Raw genomic sequence first — 12,569 nt, 5'->3', positions numbered from 1 at the left:
AGTGGGAGTATTTTTTCCCCAAAGACCTATCCAGCCATTTTAATGTCATTACATTTTTTTCCTCATTATGTTTTAAAAATAGCAGTTTTATTGAGATATAATTAACATGCCATACAATTCACCTATTTAAAGTGTACAATTCAATAGTTTTTAATACATTCTCAGAGTTGTGTGACCATTATCACAATCAGTTTTTCAATTTACAGCATTCTCATCACCCAAAAGAAACCCCATACCCGTTGGTAGCCACTCCCCGTTCCCTCCCCCACCTCTAGCTACAGGCAACCACTAATTTACTTCTGTCTCTGTGGACTTGCCTATTCTGGACATTTCATATAAATGGGAAACATATACTATGTGATCTCTTGTGACTGGCTTCTTTTCACTTAACGTAATCTTTTCAAAGTTCACGCATGCTGTAGCATGAATCAGAACTTAATTCCTTTTTGTTGGCAAATAATATTCCATTGTATAGACATATCACACTTTATTTATCCATTCATCATTTCATAGACATTGAGTTGTTTTCGTTTTTGGTCTGTTGTGAGTAAAGTGACTACAGTGATTCACGTACAAATGTTTTTCAAATTGTGGTAAAATACACATAACCAAAATGACCATTTTGAGAATGTAGACTCCCTCCTGCTGCCGTCTCCTCACCACGAGGGGACTCAGAATTGGAGTGAGTCGCCTTCTGAGATGCACTTGTCACCGGAAGCTGGCCTCTCCGTCCGACACTCACCACCTCCCTCTGGCAGCAGCTGCTCGTCCGCTGGCTGGTCCCCTGCCCCGTCCCCCTGTCCCAGCCCCACTGCCCCCGTCTCCTCCACGGCCCCAGATCCAGACGGCCCTCAGAAGTGAGCAGGTCCCATAAGGTCTCTGCTGTCCTCACAATGCCCAACTTGTATTATTGTGAAGTTCAAATGAAATAATACACAGAAAGGACTTAAATCATAGTGGCACGCAGTAAGAGGTGAAAAATATTACGTGTAGTTATTATTTTTATCTGTTCCTTCTAGGAGAGAGAGTAACTCCTTAGTCTGGCACCAAGGCTTTTTGAAAATCTGATCAGTCTTTTTAAATTTTAATTTAATTTATTTATTTTAAAAAATTTATTTATTTTTGGCTGCGTTGGGTCTTTGTTGCTGTGTGCGGGCTTTCTCTAGTTGTGGCGAGCGGGGGCTGCTCTTCATTGTGGTTTGCGGGCTTCTCATTGCAGTAGTTTCTCTTGTTGCAGAGCATGGGCTCTAGGCATGCGGGCTTCAGTAGTTGTGGCACGTGGGCTCAGGAGTTGTGGCTCGCGGGCTCTAGAGTGCATGCTCAGTAGTTGTGGCGCACGGGCTTAGCTGCTCCTCAGCATGTAGGATCTTCCTGGACCAGGGCTCGAACCCGTGTCCCCTGCATTGGCAGGCGGATTCTTAACCACGGCGCCACCAGGGAAGTCCCTGCCATTCATTTTAGGAGATTTCCTTATTATCCAGATAAACGTCCATGCTTTTATGCACATGCAAAGCACTATCCAGCCCATCCCACAGTGTTTTGTCATTAATCATATTTGTATTTAATTTCTAAGCCCACACTCTTGTTCTGTGACTGCTTCTTTCATGCTTTATGTTCTAGCAGTCCCTTCAGTCTCTAGTCTAGAGGATACTAATTAGGGTTTTAAAAGGTAAGTTTTCTGTTGCCTGAATTACCTTTTCTCCTGGGTCAGTTTTTCTGCTGGCTTTTTTTGTTTGTTTATTTGGTTAGTTGGTTTTGGTTTTAGTTTTTACCTGCTGCTTTCCCCCTGTATCTAGAGAATGCGATTATTTATTCAGGTTTATGTTAAGGGCTGTGTTTCTTTGTGCGGTGGCAGCCTGGCTTCCTCTGTGGTTGTACCCCTCTCTTGAATGGCGTTCTGGAAGGCGGGTGCGTCAGCGGGGTGCCGTCCAGACAGGGCCTGCGTTCCAGTGGCCACAGACAGCATGGCTCCGCTTTGCCAGTAGAGTGTGTAGTTCTTCAGTTGTGCTCTGCCTCCCCCCTGGGGTCCCAACTTTCTGCCAAGTGGCTTCAGCCTGAAGAAGTCCCTTGGTCGGCAGTTGTGTCCAGGCCTGGGAGGGGCTTCTGGGACCCAGACACCCGGGCAACCTGCTTATCTCTGCAGATTCAGCTGGTGGTTCCTTTAACAATCCAGCCCCATAGGCTTTCTCTCTTCCAGGTAATCCTCAAATTTCTCACTCTTGAGGGTGCCCTGTATTCTTTTTCCAGAGCACGTTTCATTCTTTTTGTTGTGATTTTGTCTTTGTTCCTTTCAGTAGGAAGCTGGGTAAGAAGGTTGGCAGACCTATGCTCCATCTGCTACCTCAGTGGAAACCAGGAACATTCCTGAACCTTTGAGTTCGGGAGGAAAGAGTTAAAAACTCTCAACTCGGGCTTCCCTGGTGGCGCAGTGGTTGACAGTCCGCCTGCCGATGCAGGAGACATGGGTTCGTGCCCCGGTCCGGGAAGATCCCACATGCCGCGGAGCGGCTGGATCCGTGAGCCATGGCCGTTGAGCCTGCGCGTCCGGAGCCTGTGCTCCGCAACGGGAGAGGCTACAACAGTGAGAGGCCCGCATACCACAAAAAAAAATTAATTAATTAAAAAAAAAATCTGGCACAAATGAACCTATCTACAAAACAGAAACAGACTCACAGACACGAACCCGTGTCCCCTGCATCGGCAGGCAGACTCTCAACCACTGCACCACCGGGGAAGCCCCATAACATAGTTTTTTATTATTTCCTTGACCCTATTACCATTTGTTCTTTAGAGAAAAACTCCGTATTATTTGTCTGTTGTTGTCCCTGTGTATAAGCCTCTTGGTATTCCGACAGGGAGTGTTTATTTGCTGTTTCATAGTTGATATAGTATCCATTATAGTTTTTTTTTTAATTAATTAATTTATTTATTTTTGGCTGTGTTGGGTCTTCATTGCTGCGCATGGGCTTTCTCTAGTTGCGGTGAGGGGGGGTTACCCTTCGTTGCAGTGCGCGGGCTTCTCATTGCGGTGGCTTCAGTAGTTGTGCACAGGCTCTAGGCACACGGACTTCAGTAGTTGTGGCATGCGGGCTCAGTAGTTGTGGCTCGTGGCCTCTAGAGCGCTGGCTCAGTAGTTGTGGCGCACGGGCTTAGTTGCTCCGTGGCATGTGGGATCTTCCCGGACCAGGGCTCAAACCTGTGTCCGCTGCATTGGCAGGTGGACTTTTAACCACTGGGCCACCAGGGAAGCCCTCCATTATAGTTTTATTTATGTGTCTGGTAGTTATGTGGAAATAAAATAGCAAACTTAATGCTCCTGTTTTATCCTGTAGTTGTCTATGGTTAAAGGGCTTCCTGATCAATATCCAGGCATAAATCTAATTTCCTGCGGGTAGTGGAACTGAACGCAAAAATTAAATGTAATTTCATTTTTTGTATTTTTTATTTTTATTTATTTATTTATGATTGAACCCGTGCCCTTGACAGTGAGAGCATGGAGTCCTAACCACTGGACTGCCAGGGAACTCCCTGAATGTAATTTTATATCTAAGTGTTTCCAAGTATGAATTGCTATAATTTCCATCCGTGTCTTTTAGATTTTTTCCCATTCTTTATTGGTAAAGTGTCAGCTCACCCCCTGTGGTTTGTCTCATGTATTTGGCCACATGCAGGACACATCCGGATTTCAGATCTTGGTTTAGCCATGGAGATCCCGGAAGGGGAGACCATCCAAGGAAGAGTCGGAACGCTCAGCTACATGGGTACGTAATGTACCACCCCGGGGTGCTCGCGCCCCTGCCCTCAGGACACAGAGAACTGAACACGGGAAGGGACCTGGGGTCCGCCCTGGCCCGCTGCTGGGGAGCATACCTGGCCCCCCGGCCTGCGCTCCTCTCTGCTGACGGGCCAGAGTAGGGACAGGGCAGTGGGCCTCTCCGCTGTGCTCACTGGCCCCGCACACCCCCACAAGGTTGTCAGAGTTATGTGCGCAGCTCCAGGGCAGTGACCCAGCCTGACGCAGGGGGGCCTCTGACATGAGGGACCCTGAGGGCCTCTGCTGAGTCCCGCACTTACCCTCCCCCCATTCCACTGTGGCTGCTGTCACCTGCTGCTGGGGTCTTACTCTGAGGGAAAAGGGGCGCCCGGGGGCCTGGCTCTGCCTGTTTGGAGGCGGGGTTTCCCCACGGTAGTTACTCCACGAGCAGCAGGAATGGTTTGTAATAACAGCTTTACTGAGATGCAGTTCATGTGCCATAAAACCCACCAACCCGAAGTGTGTAGGTCAGTGGATTCCGGTTTGTTCACAGAGGTGTGCAGCTATCACCACTGTCTGATTCCAGAACTTTCTCATCACCTCAGAGAAGGCCCGCGCCCGTCAGCAGTCACTCCCCACTCCTCACGTCCGCCCCCAGCCCTGCAGCCCCTCATCTGCTTCCTGTCTCCGTGGACTCGTCTCTTCTGGCTGTTTCGTACGGGTGGACTCACGCGCTCTGTGGCCTTTTGTGTCTGCCTTCTTTGGCTTAACATGTTGGCGAGGGTCATCCACGTGGTGACAGACATTAAATTTACAGTGTGTTGTTTGCAATTAAGTATGAGGGCATTTAATTTGATTTAATTTACATTTCCTGTGTTTGTTATGTAGCTCCCGAAGTTCTCAATCATGAAAGGTACACATTCAGTCCTGATTGGTGGGGACGTGGCTGTCTGATATACGAAATGGTTCAGGGACAGTCTCCGTTCAGAAAATTCCGAGAGAAGGTCGACAGGGCGGAGGTGGAGCGGAGAGTGAAGGAGGAGGCAGAGCGGTACTCCGAGAAGTTCTCCGAGGACTTCTCCAAGAAGTCGCGCTCGGGGAGGGCGGGAGTGGGGCTAGTCTTCCGACCGACCGCCGTTCAGGCTCAGGGGGGGCCACCTGGTGCTCCGCGGTGCCAGGGACAGGGCCTTCCTCGGGGGTTCTGATCACGCAGAACAGAGTTCATCGTTTGCTTTCCCCAGAGGTGCAGCTGAGAGGGAAGGGTGGTGTCGGGTCACTGTTTAGAGCACAGCTGGCCAACTTCACAGGACGCTAAACATGAAACAGAATCTTCGGGGTGCTTTGCAGCGGTAAGGTTCTTCTCTCTGCCCACGTTCCTCAGAACTCCCGTTAACTGGTCGCCAGGGACTGTGGTCCTATCGACACCCTGCCCCGATGGCCTGCCATGCGCCTGGCACTGTCAGTCCCAGGCCATCCTGGGTGTAAGGGGATGAGAGAAGCTCTCCTCGTCGCTTAGCCTCCCTTAAGCCAATGCTTCATCTGCAGCCAGCGAGAATGTATTGCGCGCCCCCATGGGACCTTCCCCGGCACTGAGTAAAACAGGCAGTAATCCCAGCCCTTCTGCCCCCAAGCCACTCAGGGGAGGCGGCCTGGGAGACGGGCATCTTCGGCAGGGAGGTGGGAGGGGCTGGCCGCGGGGCGGGGTGGGGAGGAGGGGCCGCACCGGGGCAGGAGGCCGGGGGCTGATGCGCTGGGACTCCCGGGAAGAGATCCACGGGACAGAAGGAGGGGGGCCGGCCCGGCTTTTGTGGAGATTCAGGTGCGAGTCTGAGCCCTGGGTGGTGGCAGAGCGAGTAAGAAGCCGTCGGACTCCGGGTGGACGGCAAGGCCGCGCCCGTAGGATTTGAGAGCCGTGCACGGAGCGGGGAGGGGCTGCAGCAAAGCCCCGGCGCGGAGGCGGGGACTCGGTGCGCGGCGGGCAGCTTGTCCCGTCCTCCTGTGGCGCGCGAGGGTGGGAGGGAGCCGCTGGAGGTGTGCGGAGAAGTGAGGGGCTTCCGGCGCGCCAAGGGCCGCGTGGGCGTCCAGGGAGATCGGTGGTTGGTTGTGTGCAGGCAGGACGCGCGAAGCTCGCAGCAGGCGGGGAGTCGGGCTTGCTTAAGCGGGTCTGAAGAAGCAGGAGAGAGGCCGCGGGGCTGGGTGGGTGCAGAGGGGCGGTTGGAGGAGCGACTGTGGGTGTGAGCGGGTCACAGAGGAGAGTGCGGACACGGGGCAGGTGGAGGCGGGCTCCTTGCCGGAGTTAGACACACGGGGGCGCGCGCTGCGGGGGGAGGGCTGACGGGGTGGGGGGGGAGTGGCAGGATGGAGGACGGAGGACCAGGCCACTGGACTGCGGCCACAGAGCGCGGGGCGTGGTCCCCCAGTGGGTGCTGGGGTCAGCCGGTGTGTCTTGCGGGAGTTGACACTGGCTGGGGATGAAGTACCTAGGGGTCCGTCTCCTCTTGTGTCCACATGTGAAGGGACGTGTGCTGGTGGCCTTTCTCGGGCTGCTCACCCTGCTTGGAGCTGACGGCGTTCAGTCAGCTCCTCCGTAACCGCCTCCTGGCCACCCTGCTGTTGCTGTTCAGCTGGTAGATGTTGACCCAGTGTCTGCTGGCACGCGACGGTCCGATGGGGCTGCAGGAGCATACAGACGTGCGAAGTGGGGCCGGCCCCTCGGGAGCACACAGTTGAATGGCAAGCCTAAAGTAACACGAAAGAAACTAGGGTCCAAAGCAGAGCTTGACGGGTACAAGATAGCAGCGAAGCCTAAAGGGTGTTCAGGATGAAGGGGTGCTGTTTGTGGGAAAGATGGTGGTGTCTGCGTGAAGCCCAGCCTGTGACTCAGGGCCCGGGGTCGAGGCCCAGCCTCCCACCACCACGCGCTCACCCCTCCGGGTCTCGGGTTTCTCATCTAGAAGATGCAGACGGTGGATAACTTCTACCTTATAGAATTGCCAGCAGGATAAAATGAAAGCGTGCGTGTGAAGTGTTTAGTCCCACGTGAATCCTCGGTAACTGCTGAGCAGAGCAACAGCTAGTTCTTAGAGAGTCTGTGAAATTCCAACAGACGGCCTGGAGGAGGGGCCACCTCAGGTGCAAGGTCGATGTGAACAGGGCACAGAGGGGGGAGCGTGGGCAGCTGCGGGGTCCAGGATGTGGCCCAGCGCTGACTGCACGCGAAGGGGACAGCCCGCCTCTGCCCGTCCCTGCCGGGCCCCTGCCGTGACACCTGGTGTCGGGTACCGCTGGGTCATTTTCAGAGCTCTCTGTTTTCATTTCAACCCCACGGTGGCTTTCTAGGATATTCTCAGAGCTGCACGGTGGAAAAATTAAAAGTTGATTTCCGTGGTGTCCCATAGTCAGTGGCAGCAGGCAGCACGGGCACAAGGTGCTTTCCGCTGCCCGGCGCTGCCCGGTCAGGCCCCTGGACCGCGTGAGTTGGCAGCAGGCTTGACAGAGGCATGGAGTCCCTGCGGTGCGGTCATTGCATCTGGCCTGACACAATGTTCAGGTCTGGTCTTAATTAAGGAAGCCTGTGTTACTGAGCCCCGCCCTGGCTCCGTGCTGGAGTTCCCACGGCAGCTGCCTGCAGAAGCTTGAGTCCCGCGGGAAAGCCCGACACCGCGCCAACTACGCAGGTGTATTCCCATCGGTGGTGTCTGGTAGGAGTCAGCTCGGCCGAGAGACCAGACGGCCTCGGTGTGTGTGCGGCACGGCCGAGCGGGCGGGGCCCGGCCCAGGGGCGTCGCACACGAGCCGGGAGCCACACGTGGGTGCTGGCTGGGAGTCGAGGCCACGGGTCAGCCAGCGTTCCTGTGACGCACCAGGTGGTGTCACTAGGGCTTTGCAGGTCTCTCTCGCATCGTTCAGTTCACCATTGCAGCGCAAACAGCCACAGACCCCTGAGCTAACAGCCAGCTCTGCTCCCACAGAGCCTTATTTACAGAAGCAGGCACCGGTGCGGTACAGCCCTGGGCTGCAGCTTCCCAGCCCCTGGCCTAGGCTAGGTTTTGGAGGCCCAGACCTTTCCTGTGTCGCTCTGAGCAGAGGCAGACCTCTTTGACTGCTAATTGTGGAAGAAGGCCTATCTGAACTTTTGGCAATAGGGGCATACCGCATCTTTATTGTGCTTCACAAATAGTGTGTTTTTGACAGATTGAAGGTTTGTGACAGCCCTGTGTTGAGCAAGTCTATTGCCACTATTTTCCTAGCAGCTTTATTCTTTAATTAGGTACAATTTTTTTAGACATAATGCTATTGCATACTTAACAGACTACAGTAGAGTATAAACGTAACTTTTATATGCACTGGGAAACCAAAAAATTCGTGTGACTTGCTTTACTGCAATAATCACTTAACTCTGATGGTCTAGACTCGAACCCGCGGTATCTCCGAGGTCTGCCCGTTTAAATGTATAAGTAAGGAATACTTTTGAAAGAAACACTTTCTATTAATTTTAAGAATATACAACTTTTAGAGCTAGGTTTGCTAAATTTTTGCCTCATCTGAGGTCCTTAGTGATCTGTTTAATTAATAGATTAAAATAGTTTCTAATAATCAACATAACTTGGCATGAAAGTGGTATCTGCGAAGTTCCCAAGAGCTTCTATTTCTTGAAAAAAATCCCCTAATTTTTACGTGGGTAAACTTTTCTTAAGGATTTACTTAGCCACCTCTTTTTTTTTTTTTTTTTTTGCGGTACGTGGGCCTCTCACGCGCAGGCTCAGCGGCCATGGCTCACGGGCCCAGCCGCTCCGCGGCATGTGGGATCCTCCCGGACCGGGGCACGAACCCGCGTCCCCTGCATCGGCAGGCGGACTCTCAACCACTGCGCCACCAGGGAAGCCCTCTTAGCCACCTCTTTATTTATTGGTAGCTCAAAGGCAAAACTTCAGTTTCCGCTCCTTTCTGAAGCATCGCGTATTCTAGACCAGTAAAGTCTGAAGCAACGGGGTTTGGTTGATACTTTGAAATTTAGTGACTTTGTTTAGATGGAGGTGCTCTTTGCCACCCCGATTCTTTGGCCATTTTTGTTATGGAGCTTTTCTGGGTTTTCTCTTTTATCCTTGGAGCTTCCATTGACTCCATTTTCACTCGTCCACAGCTACTCACCAAGGATCCCAAGCAGCGCCTGGGCTGCAGGGGCGAAGGAGTGGCTGAAGTCAAGGGACACCCTGTGTTCAGGGATGTTAACTTCAAGAGGCTGGAGGCCCACGTGTCAGACCCCCCTTTCCGTCCTGACGTAAGTGTGTTGCCAGAGAGCAGCGGGGTGTTGGGGTGTCTGAGAAAACGGATGTTTTCCAGGTAGGTTCAGGACCACCCGTCCCGCCCCCGGTGCCCCCTGGCCCGTCCGCACAGGCCCTCCCGGCCCGCTGCCGCCCTGGCTGGTGGAGCCCACCCAGGTCACTGCCCTGCTCAGAAACCTCAGCAGCACCCGACACCCTCCCCGGGGCGCCCCGCCAGGGTCCCCACGTTCCCGCGGCCCCTTCCCCCGCCCGGAATGCGCTTCCCCACGCCGGGTCTCGCAAGGTCCTGGCTGCACACTGAGGGCCCTGGAGTGGCCGCTCGAGCCTCCTGGTGAGCGCGTGGCGGAGCCACACGGGGCCACGTCCCCAGGGCCCAGCAGGCCCCGCGCACGTCGGAGCTGGGCCGGAGCAGGCCCCTCTTTGGCCTTGAGCTGCTGCAGGCCTGTGATGGAAACGTGGAGATTCGATCATTCCGCAGGATGTGATGGGGCTGAGACGTGCGGTTAAAATAGTTTTAGTTGTACAGTCAGGATTCATTATGTTTACGTGGAATGTGTTGTGGCAGCAGCTTCTCCCTTTGAGCTCGTTCTCGCAGCGCCCTCCCACCTGCTCCAGGCACTAGAGTCACGGGGGGGACCAGCTCCAAGACGAGGAAAACCCAGCCGGGGCTGCTCAGAGCCTTCTTTCCACCAGGCCCTGTGCGCCGCGGGCCGCAGCCTTCCCTGAGGAGGGCGCCGGCTGGGGAGTGAGGGGCAGAGGCGCTGGGGCTGCTCCGGGGGCTCTCCTGCATTTAACCAGACGGTCCGGGGGCCCGCTGTCAGCAGCGTCTGAGGGCGTCAGGCAGCCTGGCAAGGGCGCAGGATGGGGTTCTGGCCTGGGCTCGGGCGTCCCCTGCACCGTCTCCTGAGGGCCGGCCCCCCACTGGCGGCTCCCACCTCTCCACTGCTCTCAGAAGTTCTGACCAGGGGCCCGGGATCGGCACACTCCTTCCTTGTCGTGCACGCATCCCTGAGCCCTGGCTCCCTGAGCAGGGAGAGCAGAGCACGCATCCCTGAGCCCTGGCTTCCCTGCTCCAGAGGCAGCGGCCCGGGCTCCACACGCCCTGCCTGCTGGCCTGACTCTGCGCCCGAGGATGCCAGTGCCCGGTGGGGCTGGGGGCCTGGGGGCCTGCCCAGCGCAGATGGGGGCCAAGCAGGTGGACAGCACGTGCGCGAGGGAGGCCGAGGGCTGGAGGCTTCCTCTGCCGTGTCCCAGCAGGGGCACCCCGTCCGCCCTTCTCCACCTGCAGCCTCTGCCGTGGCCCGTTTCCGTGCAGGAAAGAGAAGAGGGGGCCTCGGGGGGCTTGTGGGCGAGAGAGTGGGGAGCTGGAGCAGACGGGCCGCGGGGCCTGTGGCTCTGGAGGTTGCTAGAGCAAGGATTGGACGTACTCCACGCCGGGAGGGATGGCGAGGAAAGGAGGGTGCAGGTGTGCGTGCGGCGGCTTCCCAGGTGTCCTGAGCGCCGCTGAGGGAAACAAACGCAGCGGCGGCCGTCTCAGCCGCGCTTCTCTGTGCTCTGTGACAGCCGCAGGTGGTTTACTGCAGGGACGTCCTGGACATCGAGCAATTCTCCACGGTGAAGGGCATCCGCCTGGACAGCACCGACTGCACCTTCCACAGCCAGTTCATCACGGGCTGTGTCTCCATCCCCTGGCAGAGCAAGGTACTGCCCGTTGCAGCACGGCCCACCTAGCTAGTTACAACGACCGAGAAGAACCTTATGTGTGTAGAATGAAGTTTCCTCTTTAGGATATCTTTTTAGCTATTTTACATACACATCCATTTGTGTGTGCGCGCACGTGTGCATGTTCGGAGGTAAAATTATATGTGGCAGCTGCCCCTGGTCCCTTCACGGGGGGTGGACAGAGGTGGCCCTCTCGGGTCTGCTGGGCTTCTGCCGCCCTGAGCCCTGCTCCCTGAGCGGGGCTGGCTGGACGGGAGTTCACTGCTTTGGGGGCCACGTTGGCGGCCACGTGACCTCCCCTAAGAGGAGGTCAGGAAGCAGGGGAAGTAGGAGCCGAGGACGGGGGCCAGCGTGGCTGCCGAGCACTGGGCTGGGGGCCGGGTGGGCGGTGCCGGCCGGCCGCACGGGGCCTCCACCACTCCTCTGTCCTGCCCTTCTGTGGGTGCAGATGACCGAGTCTGAATGTTCCAAGGACATCAACGAAAGGGGAAATGTGGCATTAGATCCAGAAGAGAAGACATATCAGCCAGCTCCCAGACAAAAGAGAGGCTTCTTCCACAGACTCTTCACTCAAGGGGTAAGGGTGACACACGTTCTGTTATTATTATTATCACATTATAATGTGATGTGTTAAAAGGAATATTTCACCAAGGTAAAACTTCCTTTGTTCAGCTTTCTTTTTTCAGTGCCTCTTACATAAGATAATTTACATAGTTTGAAAGCCAGCCATAAGGTACAGTTTGAGCCCAGCGAGAAGCATCCTCACAGTGATGTTTGTCATTGCTGTGAAAACCGTTCTGATGCAGAAAGAAGAAATGGCTTACAACACTCGAAAGGAGATCGTCTGTCCACGGCAAAGCATTTTACACTAGACTCAGAAATCAGCATCTTGTAGAACAACCATAAAACAGTGCACATCATTTCAATTTCTGCCTTACGTGTTCTGATTCTTTTTTTTTGGCTGCATTGGGTCTTAGCTGCGGCACGCGGGATCTTTTGTTGGGGCACACAGGCTTCTCTCTAGTTGTGGCTCAGTAGTTGCAGCACGCAGGCTCAGTTCCCCCGTGGCGTATGGGATCTAGTTCCCTGACCAGGGATCACACCTGCGTCCCCTGCATTGGAAGGTGTCATCTTAACCGCTGGATCACCAGGGACGTCCCCGTGTTCTGATTCTTAGAGCTGTCACATCATTCGCCACGATCACAGGGAAAGATGATTTTCTTTTGAACATGGAAGAGTGGTTTGGAGAGACTTTCTGTGGTAGCATTAAATTTAGGAATTTTTCCCAGGTCTCCTTGGACCAGTGGATTATCCTGCCGTGAACCCCGTCTGTTCCCGAGGGATTTATGCCGAGGTTGTCCACTAACATCCATGGTTTTTCAGTATAGACCCAGAGTGTGTGACCACGTTTCCTCTGCAAACTGGGGGCTGGGCGGGAGTTAACCCCGTCCTTCTCTGGGGCCGAGTGTGTCTCGGTGCGAGTCATCTCCGGTCCACACCGTGGGGGCCTTCAGTGAACCTGTGGCCGGTGGAATCCATACGGTCGTTCTGGAAGGAAGGAGGCGTGCACCCCGCGCTGCTGAGCTGGGTGGTGAGCGCGGGGTGAGGTACGCAGTGTGAGTGCAGGACGCATGGGCGACGCCGTCTCTGTGTGAACCAAGCAGCCCGCAGGACGTGAAGCACACGGGAGCGAATTTAAGGGTTTCCCTGCCTTGAAGTCAGCACCCTGCGCCATGTTTTCACGTCCACTTAAGGCAGGTCAGCGACTTGCATCAGAAAGGCGCCTGACAGGCCTTGTGCCGGTCTTG

General features: G+C 54.9%; 1 protein-coding gene across 1 annotated transcript in view; it reads left to right on the top strand.

Moving 5' to 3' along the window:
- GRK4 (G protein-coupled receptor kinase 4) overlaps nucleotides 1-11,671 on the top strand; it is a gene marked incomplete at its 5' end in the record, with an annotated part of 39,111 nt that extends 27,440 nt beyond the window's left edge. Inside the window, 6 exons of the mRNA XM_082654044.1 lie at nucleotides 3,672-3,761; nucleotides 4,643-4,863; nucleotides 8,898-9,035; nucleotides 10,603-10,740; nucleotides 11,210-11,338; nucleotides 11,434-11,671. Of these exons, the coding sequence (XP_082510170.1) occupies nucleotides 3,672-3,761; nucleotides 4,643-4,863; nucleotides 8,898-9,035; nucleotides 10,603-10,740; nucleotides 11,210-11,338; nucleotides 11,434-11,466 (749 nt within the window). The 3' untranslated portion in view covers nucleotides 11,467-11,671. The remainder of the gene's footprint in view (nucleotides 1-3,671; nucleotides 3,762-4,642; nucleotides 4,864-8,897; nucleotides 9,036-10,602; nucleotides 10,741-11,209; nucleotides 11,339-11,433) is intronic.
- Nucleotides 11,672-12,569: the final 898 nt, after the last annotated feature.

Source organism: Grampus griseus (genome assembly GCF_964374135.1).
Source record: "Grampus griseus genome assembly, chromosome: 4".
Taxonomy (NCBI): Eukaryota; Metazoa; Chordata; class Mammalia; order Artiodactyla; family Delphinidae; genus Grampus; species Grampus griseus.
This window is presented reverse-complemented; position numbering and strand designations above follow the sequence as displayed.